Source organism: Leptonotus elevatus, chromosome 16 (genome assembly GCF_054856555.1).
Source record: "Leptonotus elevatus isolate MCC_2025b chromosome 16, RoL_Lele_1.0, whole genome shotgun sequence".
NCBI lineage: Eukaryota > Metazoa > Chordata > Actinopteri > Syngnathiformes > Syngnathidae > Leptonotus > Leptonotus elevatus.
In genome coordinates this window covers 7,704,278-7,732,160 of record NC_141254.1, presented here as the reverse complement: position 1 = coordinate 7,732,160, position 27,883 = coordinate 7,704,278, and the positions used below count along the sequence as shown (strand labels likewise).

The window sequence follows — 27,883 nt, the reverse complement described above, 5'->3', positions numbered from 1 at the left end:
CAGGCGCAGGATGACAATGGGGCGTTCAGGGGCTTCATGTAAATGTGGGTTTCCCGTGGCCGCGTTCGACGTATGGTGCGTTTAAGTTACCCGGAGACCCCCTTCAAAGGAGAACGGAAAACCATCTATCAATACGCTAGGAGTTATAAACCTGTTCATGACTGAACACTTGAACGTTTCATCTCCACAAGTTTTTTTTAAATGCCATTTTATGATGGACAGTAAACATAAAATAGCATCGATCCATATTTTGTGCATTATTAAATAACGGCAAATGCCAAAAAAACAAATAAATAAATATAAATATGAAATAAATCATAATGTAATAAATAAGATGAATTTTCCTATACTTTAAAAAAAATGGTTTGAAAATTATAAATGCAATACATGTATATTTATAGGTACTGTTCATAAATTATATCATTTAGATATATTTTTTAAATGTATGGATTACTGTATATATAATATATATATATATATATATATATATATATATATATATATATATATATATATATATATATATATATATATATATATATACAGTGTTCCCCACTGGGCCATCCAAGTAAATTGGCCACCACCCAAGAAGTTTTCACTTGTGGATCGTGAGGCATGAGGAGACGAAGTAACAGGACTGAGACCCACCTCCCGTCCAACCCGCCTCCCATCCCCACCACCAGAGGCCACCAACCCAAGTAGATTTCAAATCTGTGGGAAACACTGATATATATATATATATATATATATATATATATATATATATATACGTTTTTAAATGCAAATTTAAAATAATGTGTATTCATAATAATATGTATAAAACACTTTTGAATAATTTATAAATCGTAAAATAGCATTTTTAAAGGTAGAAAAATATTAGAATATATTTGGAATATATAAACTTGTATTCACAATATAACACTAGAAATCGCATACATTTTATGATTAATAAATCAATTACAAAATCGAATAATCAGCATAGTATAATTCATTTTGAGTTTTTTTTTAATCCCTTAATGTAATGTTATATGAACCCAAAGTTGTATTGAGTTTTACATACAGTAAAGCTTCTTGGGTCCATTTTGCTCTTTCCAGATTCTTTAGTTTAATTTAGTTACCATATGTACTCAACATCTCATTAGGAAAATGTACTCTTTTAAACTCATCTATCTATCTATCTATCTATCTATCTATCTATCTATCTATCTATCTATCTATCTATCTATCTATCTATCTATCCATCCATTCATCCATCCATCCATCCATCCATCCATCCATCCATCCATCCATCCATCCATCCATCCAGCCAATCTATCTGTGTCAGTGTCAGTCCCTCAATTAGCCACAAGAGGGGGATAACGGACCAACAAACCGACGACGCACTTGACACAATTTTCGAGTTTATTCTGAAACCTCTGACGCCATTTTATAAAAGATGTTTTACTTTGAAACCGGAACCGCAAGCAGGAAGTGGCGACGAGAGATATCTGGTTTGACTTGACGTAGCCCGGATGACTAGAAGCGATCGAAGTCACCGGGAACTGGACGAACACTTTATCCACCATCATCTTCGCATCCTTTCACGTCTTCGGCTGTGAAAGACGTCCTTTAATTCGCCAAATTAGTATTTTACTTAGCGGTCAGCGTCTCCTCTTCCTCCCCTCGGACTTATTTTCCTCCTCTGCCGCAGCGTTTGGTTGTCAGGCGGGCTAGCATCGGTTCCTCCTCGGTTCTCGCTGGAACATGGTGGTGTCCTGTGGCCAAGAAGGCGACGAGGCAGCCCGGGGTCGTCAAGCAGAGTCTTTTTAAATCCATATTTCACGACTGTACAATCAAACTGTCGTGTTTGGGATTTCGCCGTGTGGTTTCTAGACGTTGACGGCTATCCTCCCCCATTAGCGGCTTTTGGTCGTGGAGGTGAGCACAACGCGGCAATTTGGCGTCCGAAGTTGCCCTAAACTTTTTGGGGAGATAAAAGATGGCGACATTGGAGGAGACATCAAATGCAGTCTGATGGAACCGTTTTACCTCCTGCGTCACTTTTAACAGCCTTGTTTTCATGTTTGTTTGCTTGCTTGGATTACAACAGTATTAATATTATGGATATTCGCAGCCAAGCGACAGCTCGGGAATAACAACAACCAGCACCACCACTACCGGTGATGACGACGATGATGACCGAGAAAAGCGATGGTTTCCCCTCGTCGAGATTTTGAGTAGTCGCGGGCAGTTCATTACATGGAGACTCGCCTGACATGCCGAGGACGGAGTTGCCACTACCCGACGGTTGGGAGAAAGCCCGAGACTTTGATGGCAAAGTCTACTACATCGACCACATCAACCATAGCACCAGCTGGATCGATCCCAGAGACAGGTAAAAAAAGAAAAGAAAAAGGAACAACGCATGCCGAGCTGGCATGGATCAAGAAAGGAGCAAACAAATGGATCATAATTCCATGATAATCCCATTAAAAATTGGTCAATTTTGGCCCTCTATCCTTTACTTTGGAAGACTAAGAAACATCAGTAGCAAGGCAGGCAATAAGGCATTGCCGCAAACAAAAATAGAAAGTAATATGTGTACGATTTTTGTGTGACTCCTCAAGGATGAATTGAAAATGAAGAAGTTTTATGATCAAATAAGCGTTTCGAAAAATTTATGAATTATTTGAATCGATTTAGAAAATGTGAATTGTAGGTGAATTTCCTTTTGGAAAAACATATATTAATTAGAATAATTTAAATTGTCAATTAAAAAAGAGCAGATTTCTTTCTCAAGAAAAAAAATGGAATTCGTAACAAAGCAATAACATTTGGAGGGAATATTGATTTGAACCTTTTAGGAAATGCTGAATTTGAAGTGAATTGTTTACCTTTTCTATTAATTGGTGAATTTTCACAAGGATTTCTTTAAAAAAAAATAGGTTTGAAAGATTTGAACTGGAATTCATGTGAATTTACTTGTTTTAATTATATCCTTTCAAGAATGTTTTAAAAAGAAAACTTGTTACTCTTCCAAAATCAGGATTTTTTTTCTTTTTTTAATGTTGAACCTTTTGAAGTTAGAATGATTGGAATCATTGAGTACGAGGGCAATTGTAAAACAACCTCATCAATTGAAAAGTTATGTTTTTTGTGGGAAATGTGGAATTCTGGGAATGTGAAAAATAATTTCCACATGGTCCTCAGTGAGCTTGCCATTTTAACGATAGTGGGTTGAGAAATCTTGTTGAAATGTGTAAAAAAATCAGTCATTTGAGGGCATTTAAAATGTCATCAAGGTTTATTGGTAAACCTCTTGATGGGAAGATGTTTTAAGCGGTCCTGTTCCGTCACTGCTCACTTACTCTAACGCCACTTAAGGTTTATGTTACCATGTCGGCAGGAGATTACGACTAGACGATTGGCCACCACATGTGCAATGGCAGCCCATTCTGTGAAGAAAGATGGCGAGCGTCCGTAAAGACAGTAAAAGTGTGGATTTTATTTTTGCTTGCGGAGGCAGCACTTCATCACTGAGGCGTCTATTTACACATTTCAATTAATATTGTCGATTTGACACATGGCCGACCATATATATACATGCAGTTAAAAAAATAATTCTGTAATGTTCCCCTTGAGCACTTCGATAATGACAGTTAGGTGTGGTTGCTGCTGTCTCCTATTAGTTTCGTCCCTAACCGTGATGACTGTTAGGTCACAACAGGACAATCAGGATGGCGCATCCAATGTAAACAGCACCAACAGCTCGGCCATTAAAATGTTTTCCGCCCACTGGCAGTGAAAAACTCTTAATACGCAAGAAGCAGCAAAAGTAATTCACCAAGTGTATGATGGATGATATGAGTGATGAATTTAAGAAGAAGCTAGAAAAGAGTCAATTCCAGATATCTTGAGCAAGATGAGAAACACTTCATTTTTCAAACGACATTGTTTACACAAAGCAACACTTTTATGTTTGCATTACATATGCCATTTTGACCTGCATGCTTTGAAGAATCTTACGGATTTTAGGGTTGGGTGAGATGGCCATAAAAAACTCCCCCAACAAAAACAAACGAGCAAAAAAACATCGCAAAGATAACATTTAGATTATTATTTTTTTCACTTGTAGAGAAAACAAATGTAAAAGGACACAGATACCGCTTTTTACCCAACCTAGATGTTTTTCCAAACATATATTTCTTTCCTGACTTGACTACTGCGTTCCGACGTAAACCCCTGTCTGCGTTTTATGTCTATTATGAAGTGACATACGCTTTAGAATTTACAGTTATCTTCTCTTTTCTGCCAAGTACATCCTGCTTCTTGTTACCTTCTCATAGAAATCCACGCTGGTAATAGGCTTAGCATGCGCGGCTTTATACGTACAAAAACAAGGAATGGCGATGAGGACCCCCACCCCCTGGGCTTCACCTTTATCGCTTACTTAAGACCACTCAGACTTTGACACCAAATCCCTTTCATTCCTCATGTCTGGAATCCAAGAGGCTTAGGCTTGTTTTGCTTTGCTTTTTAAATTTTATTTCCCTCAGCTGCGGCGACTAACATGAGTCCAGATGTTGCGTCATGACAGTGCCCCTCAAGGTGCTCTTTAAAAAATAAAAATAAAATCTTACTTCCCTTTCATCCTCAGCTCACATGGTTGACATTGATGGCATCCTAAAAACTAAAGTGACTGCTTCTTGAAACGTCCACACGGCTCACGCTTAAATGAGTCGTGAAAGGACAGGGCTTGGCAAACTTAGATTTTTAAAACCGACCAATGGACCAGGTCATTCATATAGATGAGGTAATGGTTAAAAAAGAAGAAAGCTAAATTGACATAACTATTTTCGTTCTACTAATAAGAAAATGTCAGTTAAATTTGTAACTGTATATTGCTAATTAATTGGATTATAGTTAACAACCATTTAAATGCAAGTAAAATATTTATTTTATAATATTTCCGAAATAAATAAAATCTATCAATTTTAATTGACCATTTTTTTGCCGAAAGGGAAAAGTCAAGTCATATAAGCGAGACATATTTTTTTTATCGTATTATTTAAGATTAATTAACCACTTAACAAAATGAATTAAATGGTAAATGTACAGCATATATACAATTGAGAATTTGAATTACAATAAACAGATTAACAAATTGTTTTGAGATAAATTAATTGAAAAAATACATTACATATGACATTTGACATTTTTCTTACTTGTGACTGCCACCTCTGGCCTAAAGTGTAACTGCAGCATCTGTGTCAAGCTCGTGCACTGTGCCTGTGCAGTATGTGCGCTTGCATAAACTCTTCTATTTTTCATTTTTCTTGGAGTCTGAGCTGGAGCGTGGGCTGTACTTGAAGCCAGTCTCCTGTTTTTCTTTTTCAGTTTTCGTCCCAATTGTGTTGTACGCGAACACTAAATGTTTGTGGGAATGAGCATGATGTCACTCTCCACCACTCCACCACTCCCATTTCCCAAGAAACAAGCTGATAGGCGGAGTCACAGTTAAAGTCAGGGCTCTTTGTACTCATCTGGGCATTGTTGGAGCTTGGATGATGTAGAAAAATATTTTACATTAACATTTTAAAAGTCCTCAATGCACCTTTAAGGCAGTTAAACATTAGTGATATCGTTATAATATACCTGCCTGTTTTTTCACTCAAGTTCAGGAAGATTGACGATATTAGGCTACGTTCAGATCGGATTTTTTTGCCCAACTGCGACTTGTATCTGCTGACTTTTTTTTTTTTATGTCAGTCTGAACGGCTCAATTCCGATTTTTTTCATATCCGACCTGGGTCACTTTTATATGTGGGCCTAGATCGAATACGTATCCGAATTTTTGCAATGCAACCGCAGTCTGAATGGCCAGGTCGCATACATCCGATCTCGACGTCATCAAAAGTCCAATATGCGCTCCGTTCGGACGGGGGCATTAAGCTTGATTTATGCTTGACGCATCCTCGAGGTCTGCACGGCTCGGGAGACTACATGAATCAGTAAAGTTGTTTCGAGTAACAGTTGTGACTTCATATTTGACTTTAATTTAATCCCACTTGAAACACAAAATATAAAGATGACATTTGTGGTGGTGATATTAGTAATTTAGCCACGTAGACGGCTCATTTATTACGCGCGGCAATGACGTGACTTCGTTAGGGAGGGAAAAAAAGGAGAGGTCTCTGCGAGATGAGGCGCTCGAACAGGCTCGCTTCATTTTCACAAAATATTATTTCTACCTCCTCCTGCATCGCTCCTCTGTTGATATGAGATGGTAAAAATATGAGCCCCGACGACGGACTTATAAACGTCCGTGGTCCTGACACGCTGGACCATACGTATTTACTTCCGCGAACACAGCGTTGTGAGTGACGTATCTTCTTCTGCACATGCGAATCACTTTAGGGTCTCATTACGTCCACACAGCAGACAGACTGACAATTAATAGGTAATGTGAACGCTTACTAAAAAAAAAAAAAAAAAGATTTCACCCAAAAATCGGAATTGAGCATTAAGACCTGCAGTGTGAACGTAGCCTTAGTCAGTGTGTTTAGTGAAAGTACCACTGACAGGATAGCGCCCTCCAAACACACATACACTCACATTCCTGAAACACACGGCGTGAAGGGCCGAGCAGCACTCGCCGGCCAAGCGTACGATTCATCCCAAATCCCTTTCACTGCCTGCCAAGGTGCACGAGGTTCAAAGTTCAGTGTGAGGCCCCACAGACTGCTACAGGCACCACAGGCGTAGACTCATCCTTGTCAAATACGTAACCAACAGAATAAGAATTTATGCTTGCAATAACTTTCAAAAACACTTTAAAGACTCTGAGCATCGTAGCAAGCATATTCTTGATAAATCGTTTAGCTTTTTAATGATTGTTGTATTTGAGAGCATTTGAAATCATCACAGTTGGTTACTGGTTAGTTGTATATTCTCAGTGGGAAGACGTTTTTAAGATGTGGTGTTCTGTCACTGCTCACGTGCCCCCTCTATTACGGGGCCAATGCCAATTGCGGTTTATGCTAACATGTCGGCAGGAGATTATGTCTAGGCGACTGGCCGCCATGTGCAACGGCAGCCCATTCTGTGAAAAAAGATGGCAAGCGTCCGTACAGACAGTAAAAGCGTGGATTTTATTTTCGCTCGCATTATAGGCAAGCTGACACATGGCCAAGCACATACAAAAAAAAAATTCAGTAATGTCCCTTTGAACACGTCGATAATGACAGTTAGGTGTGGTTGCTCCTGTCCTCTATTTGTTTCGCCCTTCACTGAGATGACTGTTTGATCACAACAGGACAATCAGGATGGAACATCCAATGCAATAAGCGCCAACAGCTTGAGCATTAAAATATCTATATTGAAAAATTGAAATACTGGGAGTCATCTACAATTTGGAACATGCATCTTACACAAACCACAGTTCACACTATCACATTACATTAGCGTTTACTGTACAGGAATCTAACAACCGTGTCAATGAGGTAGCTCAAAACTAGCCAAGTCACATATGCTAGCAGAGGTATGTGCGACACGAATGCTTGGAAGCGGTAAGCAACATATTTCAGATTGCTAGCATTGTTTCCACTATCTAACTGGACGGACATGTTGCACCAGTAATCATCCGCTGTTGTTTGAAAATAGTCAGCGACTATATTGGCGCTAGTTTGAGCTCCAGAAATATGCTTCGCCTCCTAGAATACCAAAAAAGCACTTAAATGAATAAAGAGAAGCTAACAACCTCTAGAATGAAAGAAAATGAAAAATAAATCTACTGATGCCTTTCCAGACCCCTGATAAAGTGGGAAATGGAAGGCATTGGAAGAACAATAATTTCACTTCATGGTGGTTTACTGGCACTTCTGGGATTGCGAAAGTATTATACAGTGTCAATAACTTTGACAAACCCTTAGTACCAGCGAAAAGTGAGGAATCACCGTTGTTCAGTAAAATCATAACTCTCACAGTGGCTTCTATTGCTGTTATGTCACCCTTTTTGTCATTTTGTATTTCAGGCTTATTTTTGGTTACTTCTTTTGGTAGCACTGAATAAAGAGAGTTCAGTTTTGATGAAAACCACTCAAGTGAGTGTGGGCAGACTTTTTGGCCTTTAATAAATTCTTCAGTGTGCAATATCATCCCTCCAGCCTTCGGTGACGCACCAAACGCGTGTCGTCAGTCCACAGGAATGTTATCAGCCAGATAAGGCACGGTTGCCGCTCACAGATCTCCTGCTGATATTCCCATTTTTATCTGGACTGACGCTCAGCCGTGACAGGAAGTAGTTTGTGTTTGGATGTTGGACCTCGACACGAGGGATTCGAACGTAACGGCGAATGAACATTTCTCCCTTGCTGCCGCCGCTTGACTCAGCATTCAGCTATGCGGCCAGGCCTCGGCGCCTTTACACTCCGCCGTGCGCTTTGTCACTTTGCTTTAGCGCGCCAAGGCCCGGCCGCATAGTTGTTTGCCTTGGAACTCACGAGTGGGTATTTTGCAAACTCATTTTGGAATGTTTAGTGCTTTCCTCTTGCGTTTAACACAAGCCAAGCTATCATGTGATGTGACTGGAAAAATGCCTCAAAAAAACTTATTATGGGCACAATCTTATTAAAACATGTAGGAGAGCTTCGTCTTGCGTTTTTGCTTGCCTTACAATAGTTAAAGGTGTGTGACGTGTCAATTGAAAACACAGGAGAACATCAGTGAACTGCTTGTAAGTTAGGCAGAACGTTTACATTTCAACATGTGAGGAGTGGATTAAAAAAATAGGCAATGTTGAAATTCAGACGTTGTTAACATGGTCATTGAGGGACTGGCTAATTAATTTAGGAATGAAGTGTAGATATATCCTGAAGTTGTACAATCTGTCTACATGCACTTTGCGTACAAACTAAACCATATGATTGAAACTGATTTGGTATGTTGGTGCTGTGAAGCCGTGGAGCACACAAGAAGGACTTCAAGTGGCTATTGAGCGACTGACAGTGAAATGGAAGCTGGGCCGCCATAACCAGCTGGCCCTTCACACGCAGGAAAACGGAGAGCCACAAGTTTGGGTCAGCGGCCCTCAGCTCCCACCATTAGAGGACAGGATTTGTGGGCGAGAGTATAGAGAGGGGGGGATCAACTAATGGGGGATGCGGCCAGCCAACCAGCCGTTGGCAGCAGCCTCTGTGTCACTCTGTCCGGAAGCTAAATTTAGAGCCAAGCTGAGGCAGTCTTACCCTGGCCCCTTTTTCTATTATTCATCAGTGAAAAGGACCCAGTTCACTTTCTATCCACAGCGAGGCTCAGTGTTTGTTTTTGTGGCACTTGTCTCTTAGGTTGGATTTATACTGCATGCTTCAAGTGACAAAATTCAAATAATTTGCTCTTTGCTGGCACAATTCACTTCTGCGTCATGTTATAGTAGAGTAAATAGAAACACCCTCACATGGAATTTTGATATAAGATCAATCAATCAGTCAATCATCTTTTTTGGCCATGTTTGTTAAAACACACAGCACATTTGTCACAATTATTTACTCTTTGATCCAGCTCATTACTCAATTTGTATTTTTTCTGACATAGTAGCACTTTGCTGGATTTCTGTTATGCTCTTACTTTGGAGTCAGCCAGTCCTCTCTTAAACGTCTTCAATTGTTTCAAAATAACTGCAAAGAGACCATTGGCGACTGTCGCTATCCTTGTTTCTGTGGTGTATATGAAGCTTGCGTGTACCTGAAATTTTTGCTCGCACCACAAAGCAAAAATTCTACCAAGCGATGGCTTATAGTTACCCTACAAATGGTGGAACAAACAAAAAGAAGAGACCATCATTTAAGATCATGAAGGTCTTTAATGTGTACTCTTTCCATTTCAATGGGGGAAAAAATGCCTTAAAATCTTCCCTTTAAAAAAAAAAGAAAGAAAGAAAGAAGCTTTTCCTGGTTTCTGGTTGATTTCTAATTTCATTTTGGATTTTTAGTCTTGACTTTTGTGCTTTTATTGTTGCGTGTACTGTGCACTTTGAGATTTATTTTATAAATGTCAAGTGCATTCCAAATTCTATCTATTATTATTATTATTATTATCATCAATGACATGTAAACACTTCATCATTTTGAACTCAATATCAAATCCGTCACCGTTTTATACCCAAATTTGAGCTAGAGCTACAAGTTACAAACAGTATCTTATTTATTCAAATGTAGGGGAATAACATCATCAAACTTTTAAGATGAAGATCTCAATGTAAGACTTGAATTGCTGTAAAAAAATATGTTTGATTTTCCATTTAATTAATTTAGCTGTACAAATGAGCCATTTGCACTCTACTCAAGTATTACACAAGAATTCGATTTTTCAGTTGCAAAAATTAGAGTTTTTATGCCTCGGCCCTGGAAGGAATTCAGTCTGAAACTCATAAAAACACAGTTTTGAGAAAGAGAGGGCCAAAAAAAATGGTAGCATCATTGAGTACCCCCGCCCCTCACGACGGCGGTGACTGGCTGGAAGGCTGACGGTTGCCCTAGAAACCTCCAGGCGATGCGTTAGTGCTGCTTGAGGAATGCCGCGGGTCGGTTTCCTCCTATTGTGGTCGGCAGGAGGGCCCCCCACCGCCCACCCTCTGCTTTTTTTTTTTTTATCTTCCCCCTCTTGGAGGTGAATAGAGGACTGTGAAACTCCAGACTGGTCAACCACCTCCCTCCCACCCTACCTCCTCGTCCTCTCCCCAACAGCGCCTCATGGAAGCTCTTTCAGACATCGCAATGTGCTGGTTAAAAACCCGTTCAGAGTCACTTGTGTAAAAAGTTGAGGAAAATAAACACACGCTAAATTCAAAACACAATTCTGATTTTGACATAATTAGGATATGCATTGTGGTAGCTTAAAGAGAAGAAAACACATGGCAGGTGGTACCTTAAGGTCAGAATTAAGCTTCTTCAAAATGTGGCAAACTTTTAAAATTTACTGGATTCGTGGACTCTCTTGATAGTCATTGAACCAGAATCCTTGGGCCTCAGAAATGATTTCATTACTTCACAAATCAGCATCTACTTGGACTTCACAATGAACTGATAAGCATGTGTGGCCTGTCAAAGTTCACTGCAAGCTCACAAAACACTTTTTGGGTCCTTTTTGTCCTGTTTATTTTCTTATAATGATAACAGGCTGTCTAGTAGTATTTTGAGGTAATTGGCACTTTAGCTCACGTCTATATAAGGTACAGCATCACTAAAATACAGTTGTTTTTTTCTTCGCCACAGGCAGACGAAGCCTCTGACGTTCGCCGACTGCATCGGAGATGAGCTTCCAGTCGGTTGGGAGGAGGTGTTCGACCCTGTGGTCGGTGCATACTATGTCGACCACAACACTAGTGAGTTTCAACAAAAATGTTGTAGGTCTTTTAACAGTATATTTGTACAGTTCACTTGTATTAAACTTTGAAGAACAAATACACTTAATCTTTTAGTGTGCTGATCGGTGATCTGATCTCATTTGGTTCCTCCCAGAGAGCACCCAGGTGGAGGACCCGCGAGCCCAGTGGCAGCGGGAGCAAGAGGCCATGCTGCGGGAGTACCTGGCCGTGGCCCGAGACGCCCTCAGCGCCCAGAAGGAGATCTACCAGGTGAAGGAGCAAAGGCTCCGTCTCGCGCAGCAAGAGTACCTCCAGCTCAACAATACTTGGCGGGACAAGTCCACATCGCAGACCAGCTGTGAGTGTCACGTCGTATCTCATTGGTCGAGCAGAATCAGCTGGAAATTAAAAGTACATTTGGATAGAAAGTTATCTTGTATCCACGGCGTGCGGCCGGACACCCGTCCTCCTCAGTCATTGTCAGACCAATACCAATGCGCTGTGGATTTCACTGTTTCCAGTGGTAATGGAATAATTGAGTCACATGTTGTAAACATGTTTCCTATTACATAGCAAATGCTGTTATGCGTCTGTTGAATATTAATAAGAAAAATTTGGCTTTTTGTCAAACTATGAAGCTGTTATTGAAATGTTTTTCTAACATTCTCCTTTCCAGTGAATTCCAGAACATCCACCTCCAGCAAGTATGACCCAGATATCCTCAAAGCAGAAATAGCCACAGCCAAAAGTCGGGTAAGAGAGAATGTCACGCACACATTCACATTACTGTCACACCATACACGCCTGTGATCCACGATCTCACATGTACCACATAACCTGTACCAAAAGTATTACTAGTAACCACGAGCTTGATTCATCACCTCGTGCAATTTCCTATAATTATAAAATTGGACAAGGTTGCTTCCCTCATGGTTTGGGTTGGGTTCTACGCCCCAAAATATCCATTCACCGTAGTCAATACAAATAATATTTAATGGGGACACACAGTGATTGTCAGTTGATTATTGATCATACAATAGACATTCCATTTTAAGTTTACTGTAAATTAGACCCCAAAAAAATAATGTTCAGTGAACCGTTTAATTTCGTTTAGTAATTGTCTATATCTTAATACTAACATGCAAAACACTAAGGACAAGCTAATGGAAATTTGTTTAGACAATGCGGTAATTGTAAAAACATAAAATAAACTGCTACTTAAACAACACAGTGCAGCAACACATACAACAGCATTTCCTCTACATTCATTTAGCAGCAACATCCAATTTTGTTGTATCTGCACCTTACAATGACAATAAATGCTTTAAAAATAATAATAATTCTGTCCTCAAATTGATGTGTCTTTCTCAGGTCAACAAGCTTAAACGAGACCTGGCCTGCATGAAGCAGGAGTTGCAGTACAAAGAACAAGGCTTCGAGACCCTCAAAGAGTAAGTCATCTCTTTTGGGTGTCTTAAATGCAAGCGTATTTCTCTTCATGTCACGTTTTTAAGCATAGCTAAAGTGCAGATTCCCTTCCCTGTGTAACACATTGGAATTCGACATTTGTACAAACATCATCATTCTAGTAAGCAGTAAACGTCTCCTTATCGCTGCAGTTATTGCCTCAGCATTTATCGCACATTCCACACCGCCATTAAACACGGACACCTCAATCAAAACACCAGCTGAGGAGAGTAAGTGGACAACAAACGCTAGAAGCCGGTGGCGGTGGAAGGCATTCATTCTTCCTTTAGTTTTAATCCCAGACCGCCCCTAATGTTTAATTCTTTTATTTTGTGTACGTTTTTGAAATCCACTTCTTCTTTCTTCAGCAAATCAGCTGTCAGTCCGAGCTGAAAGGGGACAAGAATGTGTGTCTCTCTCGCTCTCTAGCTCATGCAAGTGAGAGTGTCACAGGAGGATTAATGAGTAGCCGAGCGGTTGAACAACATTCCTGCGTGACTTCGTCCCCCCCCCCCCCCCCCCCCCCCCCCCACCCCCTCTCTCCTGTTACAGTCATCAGGCGGCACTCGGCGACCTATCGCCGCTTGCGCAAATACAAAATAGGCTTAGAGCTGGAATGCGGCCGCCCGCTTCCTGATAAGATTTTGCTAAATACTTGACGCGTTTTGAAATTTTTCGGGCCTGGCGGGAATGCGTGGGAAACTTTGTTTGTTGAAGTAAAGCCTCATAGAAATTCTTATGAAATGTACAACAATCAATATAGCATGATGACCTAATATGAGACCAGTCCAATGCAATTTTACATACATTCTTTAATCTGACCTACCGAGTATTTGCATTAAGACTCCTGTAATATTGGTTCCGTAAACTTTCCCATTTTGTCCCTAATAATGGTTAACTAATTAAAATGCATTTATTTATTTAGACTATTAAACACTGCAAATAATTCATATAACATAAACATTTGATCATTTAATTGATTAATTGTACAGTAAACTCCCATTGATCACAGGGATAGTCTGATTCCAGACCCAACAAGAAATTTTCTCTAATACTATATGTTCAATAAACAACGTAGTGCGACTTATTATTAAAGTTACCCTAAAGCACTTTTATTTGCCACTCAGCCTCATCACACAGTTCCTCCCGCTCTGCCGTGTTTGAGAAGCACTTAATAGAGGATAATAGTCTTCTCTCCCCTCCTTTCGCTTCCTCATTCTCCGTGTATGTCGCTCTCTCTCTTTCTATCCTACCTCCGCCTCTTCCCTCCCTGAAGAATGTGGAAGGACCTGTTGTCCTGACATGCATGACTTCATTACCATACACGCTCCGCCGCCCCCGGTGGCTGTTTGCTGCAGCGCCGCTTAACGTGCCATCTCTTTATAGATAATAATAAATATGCAGAGGGAAATATGGCGAGCCGTTAGAGCACTTATTGATATCCAATTGAAAAGGACTCTTAGGCTTTTTGTGCTTACTAGTAAGACAATTCAGCACGCTAGAGTAATGAGTGTCTAAGTTACTAGTAATGTTTTTTTCTTGTCTAGTCGCACTTTTGGCCTACTTGTATGCCCTTAAATTGGATGATAAATACTCAAAACGCTTTTGATATCCTTGATATCAAGTTAATCCATAATGGAAAGACCATTATTTTTTCCTCAATATCCTTGAAGTTGATATCCATCTTAAAGTTTACAGTGCACAGCACAGTATATGGAATAAATGCTCAAACAGCTTTATACAGTGATAGACAAATTACCTGCCATGAACAAAATGACCCTTCCTCCCCTGCAGGATCGACCAGAAGGTGTCCAACAGCCCGTATGGCTTCAAGCTGCAGGAGGCGCAGGCCATTCTCAGTGAGGTGCGCTCCATCCGTGACGCCATCAGCACCGGCGAGAAGGAGAAACAAGAACTCATGCAGGTGCGAATATATAACTCGGCCTGTGTTCGGAATCATTCGCTCATTTCCCTGCTTTCATCACTATATAGGTTTTTTTAATAGTTTGTATTATGTAGGTCACATAGAATAATTCCTGTATAGTCATTAGGGAGTAGGAATGGGTAAACGATTCGGAATGGAGCAACTACGTGTGGAAATTCATCATCCCCCTAAATGGTTCACTCGTCAATGTATGAATGAGCTCATTAGTTGTAGACACTTGTCCTCACTCTCCACCTTTCCCGCCGCCCTTTTGTGATCATTTGCAGCTGACGGCTCGATCTAATCCAACGTGTGTTAGGTGCTTTTGTAGTATTCAAACACATCATGGTAACTGGCAAAATCACAAATAATTGAAGGAACAGTGCAAGTGTAATAGAAGTTTTCCCCTTATTTTTGACATTTCTTAAGCAGGTTATACGCTTAACGATTTTTAACTTAATAACGGAATCTTAAAATAAAAGAGAACTCCAAACTTGGAGTAGAAAAACGTATACGTATATAAAACGTATATTTTGCCATTTGTTCTCTCCATACAGAAATTGGCAGTTCTGAAGGATGCTTTCCAGCTGGACTCGGGCTCGCAGCAGGATCTGTGGGGCAGCAGTCTCTCGCTGGCCAACTCGGAGCTGTCCATCCCGCGACTCTACTCTGACGCCGGATCCCAGACCGACATCCCCGCTGAGGTGAGTCCCAGTTGTAAAACCAGCGACTGAAGCAATAAGAAAATAATTTCAATGAAGCTGCTTTCTGCGTGTGTATAGTTCGTGAACAACTCCAACAAACTGGCGGAGAAAGTTCGCCTTAGTCTAAAGTATGAAGAGGCCAGACGAAGGTAAGGCATTGTTTTGCCGATTTTTGCTACCTGACGATTTTTGCTACCTGCGACCCCCATCCTAACCTCCCTGACGCCCGCCAGGATTGCCACCATCGAGGTGCAGATCGCCAAGCTGGACAGCGAGGCGTGGCCAGGCCTGCTGGACCCAGAGCGCGACCGCCTCATCCTCATCAACGAGAAGGAGGAGCTTCTGAAAGAGCTGCAGTACGTGCGGCCGCGCCAGCGCCTGGAGCCCAACGACGCCCAGAAGCTGGAGACGGAGAAGAAACGTCTGGAGAGAGACCTGCAGGCTGCGAGGGACAATCAGAGCAAAGCTCTGACTGAAAGGTCAATCTCTCATTACTTGTGTCCCCAATTTCTTACTTGTGGTTTACACTGGTGGTTTTCAGATATGTCTCGAGACAGTCATTCGGAAACATAGTCATCATTTCTAAAACAATCACGTCCATCATAACTTTAAAAATTTATACAGCTGTTGGTAATTGCAAAGATATGATGTGTAACTGTCCTTTCTCCTGCGAGGAAGAGAGTTGCCAGGCAACCCGCTATGAGTCCCGACAGTTACGACCCCACAGAGAAATAAGCTGAATTATAGTTATGAGCACTGTGTACACTTTAATGGCACGACATGCAGTGAATGTGATTCTACCAGCTCCGCAAAGAATACAACAAAAACTTTCCAGAGTGTCTCTATAGTAAATTTGATAAACTTCTTTATGAGATGATGCTGTCGTCTAGTAGAAGGAGATCACAAGAACAGTCACGATGAAGGTTACTTTAAGGTGATGAAAAACAAATGACCTTCAATTGTCCTTTGAGAGTGACGTCAAACCTCTGTGATCCTTATCACAAATTACAGACGATCCCTCCCCCTTACACTCTCAACAGGTCTCCTGTTGTTCAGGTCGGACCCTTCCTGAGCTCGAGCTCTCTTTGTGCCCCGTCTCCTGTTGCCGTAACACGAAACGTTCATAAAAGTGCCTCTTGTGGGTCGCACTCAGGTGCTCACGTTCACAAATACACACATTAAGTACACTCACACCATCCATCCAGCGAGATTCAATACAAGAGCCTGCAGCCTGCATTCTATGTTCAGTTCATATAATAAACTACATAAAACACATTTGTCTTCTTTTAAATTTCCTGACATTCATTGTGCCACTATTTTGATCCAAATGAAAGTATAGGCCCAAATGTTCATATCTTAAAAATGCAGTTGAGGTTTCAGCCCTAAAATGTGAACGTTTAATTAAATATTAATTTAATATTATTATTTGATTTGATTTTATGTATATTAGGTGTGTGAATTGCCTAGTACCTGGCGATTCGATTCGTATCACGATTCAATCCGATACTGATTAATCCCGATACGAATCTATAAATTGATTATTGTGATTTTTTTAAACTCTAATTTAGAAAATAAAAATCATTGAACTTGTACATGTACACTGTAAGATTTGTATGAAAATGTATTTATTTATCTGAAAATTACTTACTGAGCCACTGTATTTAACAAACAGGTATCAGTCTTTTTCATGTTTGAACAACACTGAAATAAAATATTAAGGCTCAATGTTCCATTAATATAACAATCCTAACCCTAAGTAAAACGTTTTGTTGAATATTTCCATAAAAAATTTGATGTTTAAAAATCGATTCGGCCGCATATTGAATCGATTCGACAATTGCGTGCTGTAATATTGCAATATATTGCCGAATTGATTTTTTCCAACACCCCTAATATATATATATATATATATATATATATATATATATATATATATATATATATATATATATATATATATATATATAATTTCTTTTTGGGGGGGTGATTTGGGGTCAAATAATTACCGTAATATTTAATTAAATGTTCACATTTTAGGAATGAAAACTCAACTGCATTTTTAAAATATGAACATTTGGGCCTATACTTTCGTTTGGATCACAATAGTAGCACCGTGAATGTCAGGACATATACAGTACAACCACTTCAGATGTTGGCACGACAGCAAGTACTACGAGTGAATTAGTAGAAAGTGAAGGTTCAATAGCCACGGACCATGCAGAGCTGCTCTGTAACCCGATCAAAGGCTTCCTTTCTTTGGCTTGTTTCCATTCAAAACATTGGATCATGTGACCAGCTGTCAATAGCCACCTTTCCTCTTAACAAAGACCCCAATCAGATGACAACACTATCACTTGAACGCTGAAGCAGTCACTAATAATACCTTGTCTTTTGTTGCTGTTGCTGTTTTTAAGTCCTCTCCAGGCTTCTGTCTCTGAATTCAAATCACCCAATTGAATGAGACCGAATTTTTTACTAAATAAGTGACTTTTTTTCTCCCCCAAGGTTGCGACTTCACTGCAGGAGAAACAAGTTGGTCAGGGAGCTGGAGGAATTGGTTCGACTGGCCACGTCGTTACATACTCAGCTCAAAAGGTTGGTTCACTAGAGGGTCTGTGATGGAAAGAAAAAAAACAATACACTTTCTAACTTATACCCGGAAGAGCTAGCAGAAGTGTTAAGGTAAAGAGTGAGCAGAGAAGTCTCTCAAGTGTCATTTTGCCCCAATAAAATGTCCACATTTTTATGACAGGGATCCAGTGGGAATATAGTCCAAACATCTTTCTCAAATTTAAATATTCATCTCTCTCTGTACCACTTGTCTTCATTACGGTCACGGGTGGTTAATGTAGCAGGGTGCATAAAGAAAAAACAACACATCAGACCTATGGACAATTTAGATTCTTCATTGAACCTAATATGCATGTTTTTGTAATGTTCTGTCAGAAGTAGCCAGAGTACCCCAAGAAAACTCACATAAGTACTGAGAAGGCATCCAAACTCCACACAGGAGGGATGGAAGCAAAATTCCAACTGCATACTTGCTCACCACTCATCGACCGTGCATTCAAATATGAAGACATTAGTCAGCATATGTTTAAAATATCCATTCTATTTCACAAGACAACCGGTAAGCCCTATTAGCAGAAGAAAAGTGTAGAAATTTGAAGTTAAAAATTTCAAACAGTTCAGCACTGTTGCTGTGGCGCCATCTGTAGGAAGTGGTTGTACTTAAAAAATATATATTTTGGGGGGATAGAAGTTCTTCTGCTGGCATCCTTTATTTATCTTTTTTTCCATTTAATTTGTTTTTTTTGTGTGCAAACACCCTCCATTCATGTAATATTAAGTATATAGGCTAAACAACGCTTTTTTTTTTTTTTAATAAGCGTGGGGTTGAGGGCTAAATGCCACTGAGTGGGGGATCGAGTAAACAATATCTGCACACTCATTCACACTTTTTTTTTTTTTTTATGTAAGATACTCACTTTTTGGTAGAAATTTCAGGCAGAACCTAAGATGCACAACAATCTTTACAGGTGAAATTTTTTTAAACTTTTGAATGATTGTATAATGCTTTATTGTTTTCTTTGTGTGCCTCACGCAGCCTGTCCGCCAGCACGCTATCATGTTCGTCCGGCAGCAGCCGAGGCTCGCTGACGTCGAGCCGCGGCTCGCTGGCCACCACCTCCAGCCTGGGCTCCACCTCCTCCCTCAGTTTCACCGACATCTACCTAGAGCAGCCGGAGCTGGCCGACCCGGACTTCCAGAACAAGCTGGACAGCCTTCTGCAGGAGGGCGGCCAGGCGGGCTACCGGCCCTCCAACTCCATCACCACTATACACGAACACGAAGTGGTAACGGGCAGTGACGGCAGGGACACTGAAAGGCCCGTAAGCCAAACACCAGGGCTGGCTGGAGATTTTGACAAAGGTGTGGGAGGAGTTGGAGGAGGGGAGGTGGGACCATCCAGGATTCAAGCACTCAGACTCTCAGAGACCCCTCACTCCATGAGCTCTTTGTCGCCGCGTTCGTCGCTTTCCTCGCTCTCGCCACCTTGCTCGCCACTTGTCACGGACGCTACCTTCCTGTCCGGGGAGGCCTTCGCCGGCCAAGCAGGGCCTGGCGGGGTGAGCCTAGATCTGGAGCTTCAGAGCAGACTAGCAGAGCTGGACCTCAGGCTGGACTCCCAGGAGCAGCGGCAGGAGAAACACGGCGCCCCCGGTGGGCTGGAGGAGAAGCAGAAACGCAATGGCTTGCTGGTCGAGGAGGTGAAAGGTAAAACGTTTGTATGATACATTCCAGACCTACCCTAATATAGAGAAACCAAATAAAATACAGTGCGGGACACCTTTTAAAGTCATATTCTATCTTTCCAAGCAAAACACCTGTAAAAGTTTACTTTCCCTGCACTTTCCTTTTTCACGCTTTCAGCTCCAGAGTTGCAAGTGACGTTTCTCGCAGCGGTGCCAAAGAAGATGGGCGTGATCTCAGCCGTGTCTGACGAGTCTGTTGCCGGTGACAGTGGCGTGTACGAACCGTCTGAGCGCAGGTACCAGTACCAACCCGCCCCAAAAGCTTTCAAGGAGATAAATTCAGCGTTTTTTCCACCGTGTTTGTTCTCATGCTGAAAACACTATACTAGTGATTACCAACAAGATGAGATTTACTCACTTAATTTCACACTTAATTTGTGGGCGGGTACTACAGACACCCATGCATGTATGCCAGCAATAAAAAGTAAATTTCACATATGTTGTCTTTAAAATGTGTTCCCATAGTTGGTAGGTGAGGTTGAATTTTTTTAAAGTTTTTTTTAGTATTTCTGAGTGATGTTTGTGTTTCTTCCAGGCCAGGCGTCGCTGCCGACCTCCTGGCCTCCGACGAGGATCGGCTGCCTCTGGGCTGCGCTCAGGTGCAGCTCGGCTTCCGCTACGAGCCACGAGACCGGCGCTTCACCGTCTCCGTCATGCGGCTGTCCAACTGTAGCGCCCTCTGTCTTCCGGCTGACCAGAAAATGTAAACATTCAGCACTAGTTTTAATGAACTGCGAAAGTTGAAGTGTGATATAGCGGGGGAACGCTGTACGGCAAAATCCTCTTTGAAAAAGCTAAGGCATGATGTGACACGCAGGCATGTTCGCGTGGCGGTTCTCCCCTGCGTGGAGACGACCCGCTGCCTGTTCCGAACCTGCGGCTACCCACCACAGGAAGTCGTAGACTTCAACGAGGTCTTCGGCGTGCAACTGTCATACAGTGCACTGCGGCAGAAGACGCTGAGGGTTGACGTGTGCGACGCCGACAAGTCGGGCCATGAACAATGCCTGGTGAGTCTTGGAGAACTTTTGTGTTCTCCGCCGCTGGGAGGTAGCCAAAGTCACCATGGAAAATGTTGTTGGTTTTACATTCAGTGTGAAAAGTACTAACTTTTTTTCCCTCCCTCCACAGGCGGGAGCTCAGATCAGCCTGGCCGACGTCAGCTGTTCGGAGGAGAGACTAACCAAGTGGTACAACCTGCTGAGTCATGTTTTCCTGCCCATTGTCAGCGACAAGGACAGTGGTTCAGCCGCTGGCTTGGACACGGTAAGACCGGACGCAAGATTAGCGTAGGCTGCACACAAATTGATTCGTCATTCTTGGGAAGTTAGTGAAGTGCAGAGGATTTTATTTGTGAAGAAAAGGTTGGGCTCAAATCAATGTTACTTGTTTCAGACCGAAGCTTCCAGCAGTGACAGAGTTCCGGGCGACGAGGAAGCATGGTGAGTTTCCTCTTTGAGTTTCCTCAGAGCCTGTTGTGTCGACCTTGTGATGCACCGACTTCCACACCCACGCGTTGTCTTTTTGCGAAACGGCGACACGACGTCGGGCATTTCTGCGGTAAACACTTCTTCCTATTTACTCATGAGAGCGGATGTGAAAGGAGTAGGAGACACTGCGTCGGGAATATTTGTGGCATGACAAAACGCTCTGGAACGTGCGGTCGGAATGCCGCCGGGCCTGTTTGTGAGCGTAAATAAAGCTGCTTGAATTTCCAAAACATCTTGTGACATGTATTAAGGACAATTTTTGTTTTTGGTGATGTGTCCATGCACCAGATACACACCATGTAGTTTATGAAGTGCTGTGTTCATGAGTGACACCCAAGGGTCAGCGCCTGCAAGAAGTGGCCAATCTAGTTTCAAGGCCGAGGCTATTTCTTTGGTTGTCATGGTAACAAAAGCGGGACTCACCATTGGCTCAGCAGCATTTGGGGCGGGGTATATGATCGCAATGGAAAGCAATCAAACAGACCTTTAAATCGTGGCCTGTCTCATTTCTGATGGCTAACTGTACATGTGACTTTAATCAATTTAAGTCAAGTGAAATCAAGTTTATTTATATAGCTCTTTTTTTTTAATATATATATATATATATATATATATATATATTTATTTATTTATTATTTTTATTTTTATTTTTATTTTTATTTTTATTTTTATTTTTATTTTTATTTTTATTTTTATTTTTATTTTTATTTTTATTTTTATTTTTATTTTTATTTTTTTATATAGCTCTTAATCACAAAGGAGTCTCAAAGGGCTTCACATGCCCACAGTTGACAAATATTAACGACATCCCCTGATCGCACCACATCCTTAGGCACGGTGACCTGCTGGAAGTGTTTGACGACGAGGAAGAGCGCTGCGCTGTGGGAACGGAACCTATGGAAGAAGGAGACATGTTCTTCGCTGACGGCGGCCAGTGGGAGGCGGAGGAGGAGGAGCAGGAAGAAGAGGAGGTGGAGAGTCATACCAAAGTGCAACCTCTGGCCACCATTAAAGAAAAGGTAAACAAAAAAAAAAGAAGGATTTAACCCCCATACATAAGAACACCATTTAGTTTTGCCATCTCATCACATTTGTGCTTGCCTAAGGTGAACAAGGAGACGAGTATGGACAGCTTGCCGTCATCCACTCACCACTCGGTGGTCCGGCCCAAGGAACGGCGCGCCGACCTCCACCAGCAGCACGCCTTCATGCGGGGCAACGCCATCATCCGCTCCAAGACCTTCTCCCCGGGACCGCAGAGCCAGTACATCTGCAGGGTAAGCTAACTGGTAGCGCCGACGTTAACAGCAGCAACATGGACGAGTGCTCGGCTACAGCTCGTTGGTCTTCCTGCTTGCAGATCAATCGCAGTGACAGCGACAGCTCCACGCTCTCCAAGAAGTCTCCGTTTGTGCGAAACGCCTCAGAGAGACGCAGCATGCGCCTGAAGAAGGTACAATGCGCGACATCACATTTGAAATCAAAATTAAAATCAGTCACGCTATAACAACACAGTCAATTTATAACTTTTAACTTAGTAAAAAAAAATAATACACTGTTCGCCATAAATACTATTGTAACAAAGTAACGTTTGTTCATTTATTTATTTATTTTTAATGAATGTTTATATTGAGTGGAGGAGCACCGTAATTGAATCAAAATGGGAGCAAAACGTAATCAGATCCATCACAAAAATAAAACTTGAATGAATGAGATTTGATGTTAACTGGTGTTCACAATGTTTCATTTACATCATTCTAGAAACCTCGATCAAAATCTGAATTTGTTTTAAATCAATTCACGAATTTTAATTGGATTTCTCCCAATATGTGCATATGAGAAGAATGTTATAAAATATACATTGTTATATTTTTGATAACTAACAGAAATAAATGTCATGAAAAATGTGTATACCACTTTTAATATATTTTGAAAATGTATTGTAGTACATGGCACGATTTTTTTCCCGTTTACCTTTTATAGAAATTAAATGACATAAGAAATAAATATAGAAATAAATATAGAAATAACTCTTAAACTACCATTACCTGCTTTTCTCTGATTGGCTGGGAGAAATCACATGGTTCTCCTGCTTTTTTACGGGATGTGGAGCATCCATGGTCCCTTGCCGTATAAAAGCTGTTACAACATCCACATTACAAAGTCACAAATAAGCTAATGTCTCGTGTCATCCAGCCTCCCGTGCAGGTGAAAGGTCTAGACGGCCTGCTGCGCACCTCTTTGGACCTGGAGCTGGACCTGCAGGTGTCCCGCACCCGGCAGTCGCGTCTGGCTCAGGAGCTGCATGTATTGCGTGAGCTGAAGGCCCAGCTGGAAACGGCCCGGCAGCAGGGCCGGGGCGAGCTGCCCGCCTGGGTACGAGAAGACGAGCGCTTCCGCCTGCTCCTCAAGCACGCCGAGAAACAGGTGAGCGTTCAACCGACGTCCCCCTTTTCCACTACCATATAACATTTAAGCCCGTTAGATGGATTTCTAGCCAAGGAAGTAAATGTTCAAACAGTTTTCTCATAAGCTCTGGTAAACTTGTGGCTGTGTCCTGCAGACTCATGAGGAGCAGCTGCAGGAGAAGCGCGTGGAGAAGATGATGAGGGCGGCGGCGAAAGACGTCCACAAGATCAGAGGCCGCAGCCGTAAGGAAGTCCCCGAGGTGCAGACCTTCAGGTAAGAGGAACTGATTTAGTTTGATAGACATTCACTTCCTGTCTTGAAGAGGAAAGGCAAAACATATTTACCGGTAATGGTTTTTAGGGTATGTTTAAAAAAAATTTATTGTAATGTAATACTGCATCAGTAATAGCTATTAGAATTACACTTATTACTTAAATCATTTATTCTGTAAATAATGCACTACAATGACTAAAGTATTTATATATATATATATATATATATATATATATATATATATATATATATATATATATATATATATATATATATATATATATATATATATATATAAAAAATTCCTTAAAAATTGCATAAAGATTAAAAAAAAGTTGTTTGCTTTGTAAGATCCTGTACAAGCGCACTTAATTTGATGATATTTGAAAAAGATTTTCACATGAACATGTTAAATGAGATTTTCTATGTTGTGTTTACATTCTTTTACAAATTTGGATCAAATCTGGATTCAGATTAACTAAACAATTGCGGAATGACAGACAAACGGTTAACATTCTTGCACATTTAGTGAAACAATGTGGCAAAGTGCAATATGTCCTGGACAGCCTCCATCTTATCGCTCGATCTGTCTTTCTAGAGAAAAAATGGCGTTCTTCACACGAGCCAAGTCCACCATCCCGGACCTGCCGGCTGACGACGTCTAGCCAACATTTCAAAGGAGTCACCCTCCTCTGCACCTCCTTGCGCAAGTCAAGTCAAAACGGTTGTATGAAGAATTTTACAATATCGTAGACGCAAAACAAACATGACCGTGACCACTCAGCATTGTTAGCTTTTGTAACTGTAGTGATGACACTGCTCAAGTTTTTCTTTTTCTTTTTTGTGTTGTTTTGTTTGTCTATGTTACTAACACGCCTTTCAAATCATTCCAGCACAAATATCTAATCTTACATCAGCAAATGGTACTGAAGCAACAAAAGGTGATTGAAATCACAAATATACAATATGAACGATGTTTTGAAATAATGTATCTTGTTTTCAAATCCACTTGAACTGGAAGAGATCCTTATGTTGTGATTACTACAAGTGCCAGCACCTCATCACAAACACACCTTTCTTGAAAGTAGATAATTTCTCTCACAATATTGACTGCTTTCATATACATCAGCAAGAGAAAATATTTTTATGCTTAAAAAAATAAATCAGGTTGTTTATATTCTATCGACAGCACTGATGGTCATAATCGTGTTTTTTTTTTTTTTTGAATGAGTAAAAAACAAATACTCTCTCACACTCAGGTAGGAAATTAGTTAGTCGGCACTTTAACGGAATGATTGTAATCGGAAAAAAGACATTGTCACGCTGGAATGATTTTTGAAACTTTAATTTTTTTCTTCTTTTTTTTCTTTTAATGACTGCAAACATCTCGATTGTATTTTTGAAACCAGCAAGCACCAGCAAATGGGAGCACACCAGCACCTTGCTCTTCAGTCTGATTGGCTGTTTGATTGAACTTGTTGTAACTGGACGAAATTACAGTTTTAGCATCAGATCTCGAACTGGACCTTTTCTTATGTTTAAAGAAACAACAGAACCATTAATAATTTGTGTCTCTTAATTGCTGGGTTGCAAAGGGGCAGAACATTTCCAGTAAAATTGTGCAAAGTTAAAAATGTTGGAAATATTCCAGATTGGAAACTTTATGGTATTCAACTGGGAATTGAGGTTGATTTAATGGAAGTGTATCATATTAGAATAGAAACATTTTGATTTGTCATAAGCAGACGTGCAAAAATGATTGCTTTCCTGCCCTTGAGTGGCAGCCTTTACAAACCTTGCTCAAATTTTGGCACAAAACACAAAGCAAAAAATAATAATAAAAAAATAGACCAAGCGATTCCTACGAGTTATTCAGCCAAACCCGGCAGTTGTTTTTTTTCCTTCTCCCAGATAAATTCCCATGGAAATTTCCTGGCATTTTGCAACTGCTGGACATGAGATGGCGGAACTTCCAAAGCACACGCACACACACAAACACCTCAGACGTAAGGATGATAATCTTGTTGGACAGTATTGCAAGACATAAGATAGTCAGCCGTTTGGCGTCCTTGGTCGGGAAGGGTCAAAATCCGGTTATATCTACTTTTTTTTTTAAACATTCTACTGGAGGTCAACCATATTCAGCAAAAAATGTTTTGTGATTTAAAAATAACAACAACATGCGAGGCTTCCATCTTCTCTGCAATGATTCCAGTCACGCTCTGTCATTCCACGTGTCCATGTGTGTGTGTTGTTTTTATTTATTTTTTTAATTGGCTTTTGTTGTACCAGTATACATTTGTGTGTGTGGGTGAGAGAGAGAGAGAGGCCATTCACCTTTTGTACCAGCACGATCTCAAAAGCACTAAAACAATCTTAATGTGGATCAGCACTAAACGGTTCACCTTCCACTAGGGTTCCCCAACCTTTGTGAAAATGCTGTCATCCATTTTGTCTCTTATCAAGAAGCGCCCACAATGTACTAGCAAATAATTTTGTGTCCACTATATGTCCATGTTTTTTTAGTCCGTTGAAGATCCTACAGTGCTTAGAAAAAGTCTACACATCCGTGTTCAAATACTAGGTTTTTGTACGTAAAACAACAACAACAACATTCTAAATAATTTGAAAACACAACACCTTACCTAATATGAAGCATGCTTATGGGCTGTTGCTGGAACTGGGGCCTTAGTCAAGGTGGAGGGAATTATGAACAGTTCCAAATAGCAGTCTAATGCTAGAAATCATTTGGTTTATTTATGGTTGATCAGAAGTACTGATATAATTTGAATGATTTTGCACGCAGCCACATGAATTTGAAAATAACTAAGAAACTGTCATTAAATAAAGCAAGCTAAATCATGTTAAGAAAAGTCTAGAATAAAACAAAGGAAACAAAAGTCAGGTCACAATAATAGCGGAAAATGTTTTTGAAATGATTTCTGTCTTTTTTCCCCCCGTATGACAAAAACCTGGCCTTTGAGCAAGGGTGTGTGTCGACTTTTTTCAAATTCACAAGTGATGAGAGAGAATAATGAGTTAAATATTCTGTTTTGAAAAATCCAAAAGCTGGAATGTGTGTTTATTTTTCCTCAATGTGAACACTTTGTCAAGAGAATCTCAATGTTTCTTTTTGCATGCGGATGAAGGAATGTAGTTTTTACCACACACGAATGTCAAGAGAGAAAACATGCTGTTGATGGCACAAGTGATCATTTTTGTGTTTATGTAGTTAAGAGCCCCCCACCCATTAATCTGTTTGCGTTCAGATGATGAGGGTGAGGACGTGTGCGTTTGTATGTGTGTGAGGAGGAAACAACCAGCATGTATTTATTGCACTTTGTGATTTGGGTGTGCTTTCCCCCCAGTTTCTTTTTTTCCATTTTCTCGTCAGGAGTCCCAAAAAGCTGTGAATTGAATTCTCAGACACTGTACTGTCGACCGGAGTTGTAAATATTTCACCAGCACACAAAAAAACCCACACAATATGTTTTGTAGTTTCACAACAAATAAAACAATATCTTTTATTTTTGTTGTCTGGTTCCTGTCTTTTCTATCAATGGAACTATTCATTTTAATACCGTTTTATATATATATAAAATATTACCTTGAATTTAACATATTTTTAATGAAATGTGTATTTCAGCTCAATTTTTCCGTAATGAATAAGTTTTGCATTCAATGTATTAAATATAGCAGTTACATTTTAGTATTGTATATAAATAATACTATTTGTAATTATGTTTGTGTAGCACCTTTTAGTTGCCACCTACTGTTGGTCATTATATATATTTTTGCTTATGGGCCTAATGTAGTTTATTTAATGTACAGTATAGTGTATATATAATAACAAAATGTTTGCTGTATTTTGCCGTAATTTTATTTAAATATAGATGTGTAAGCTATGTTTGCTATTTGTAATAATGTTAACAAATTTATCAACTGTATGTAATCCACCG

At 40.5% G+C, this 27,883-nt stretch overlaps 1 protein-coding gene across 2 annotated transcripts; it reads left to right on the top strand.

Annotated features, from left to right (window-relative positions):
• Positions 1-1,501: 1,501 nt before the first annotated feature.
• Positions 1,502-27,451, top strand: wwc1 (WW and C2 domain containing 1). Of its 2 annotated transcripts, XM_086098830.1 has the most exons (23): positions 1,502-1,917; positions 2,114-2,374; positions 11,250-11,359; positions 11,496-11,699; positions 12,018-12,094; positions 12,713-12,792; positions 14,603-14,732; positions 15,290-15,436; positions 15,515-15,585; positions 15,670-15,915; positions 17,942-18,031; positions 19,044-19,714; positions 19,871-19,988; positions 20,288-20,455; positions 20,570-20,762; positions 20,884-21,018; positions 21,148-21,194; positions 22,075-22,261; positions 22,349-22,519; positions 22,603-22,695; positions 23,439-23,669; positions 23,806-23,924; positions 24,523-27,451. In XM_086098830.1, the coding sequence occupies exons 2-23, from the start codon at positions 2,256-2,258 to the stop codon at positions 24,587-24,589; spliced, it is 3,474 nt and encodes a 1,157-aa protein (XP_085954956.1). In that variant the 5' UTR covers positions 1,502-1,917; positions 2,114-2,255; the 3' UTR covers positions 24,590-27,451. The 2 variants fall into 2 exon arrangements, with proteins under 2 accessions (XP_085954956.1, XP_085954955.1); XM_086098829.1 differs by having other exon boundaries at positions 1,502-2,374.
• Positions 27,452-27,883: the final 432 nt, after the last annotated feature.

Excerpts from the sequence above, each read along its gene's own strand:
- wwc1 (XM_086098830.1), top strand. The coding sequence starts at position 2,256 with ATGCCGAGGACGGAGTTGCCACTACCCGACGGTTGGGAGAAAGCCCGA. Across the intron at positions 21,019-21,147 it reads CAGCCGCTGGCTTGGACACG|ACCGAAGCTTCCAGCAGTGA; the intron begins GTAAGACCGGAC and ends TACTTGTTTCAG. Across the intron at positions 23,670-23,805 it reads TCAAGCACGCCGAGAAACAG|ACTCATGAGGAGCAGCTGCA; the intron begins GTGAGCGTTCAA and ends TGTGTCCTGCAG.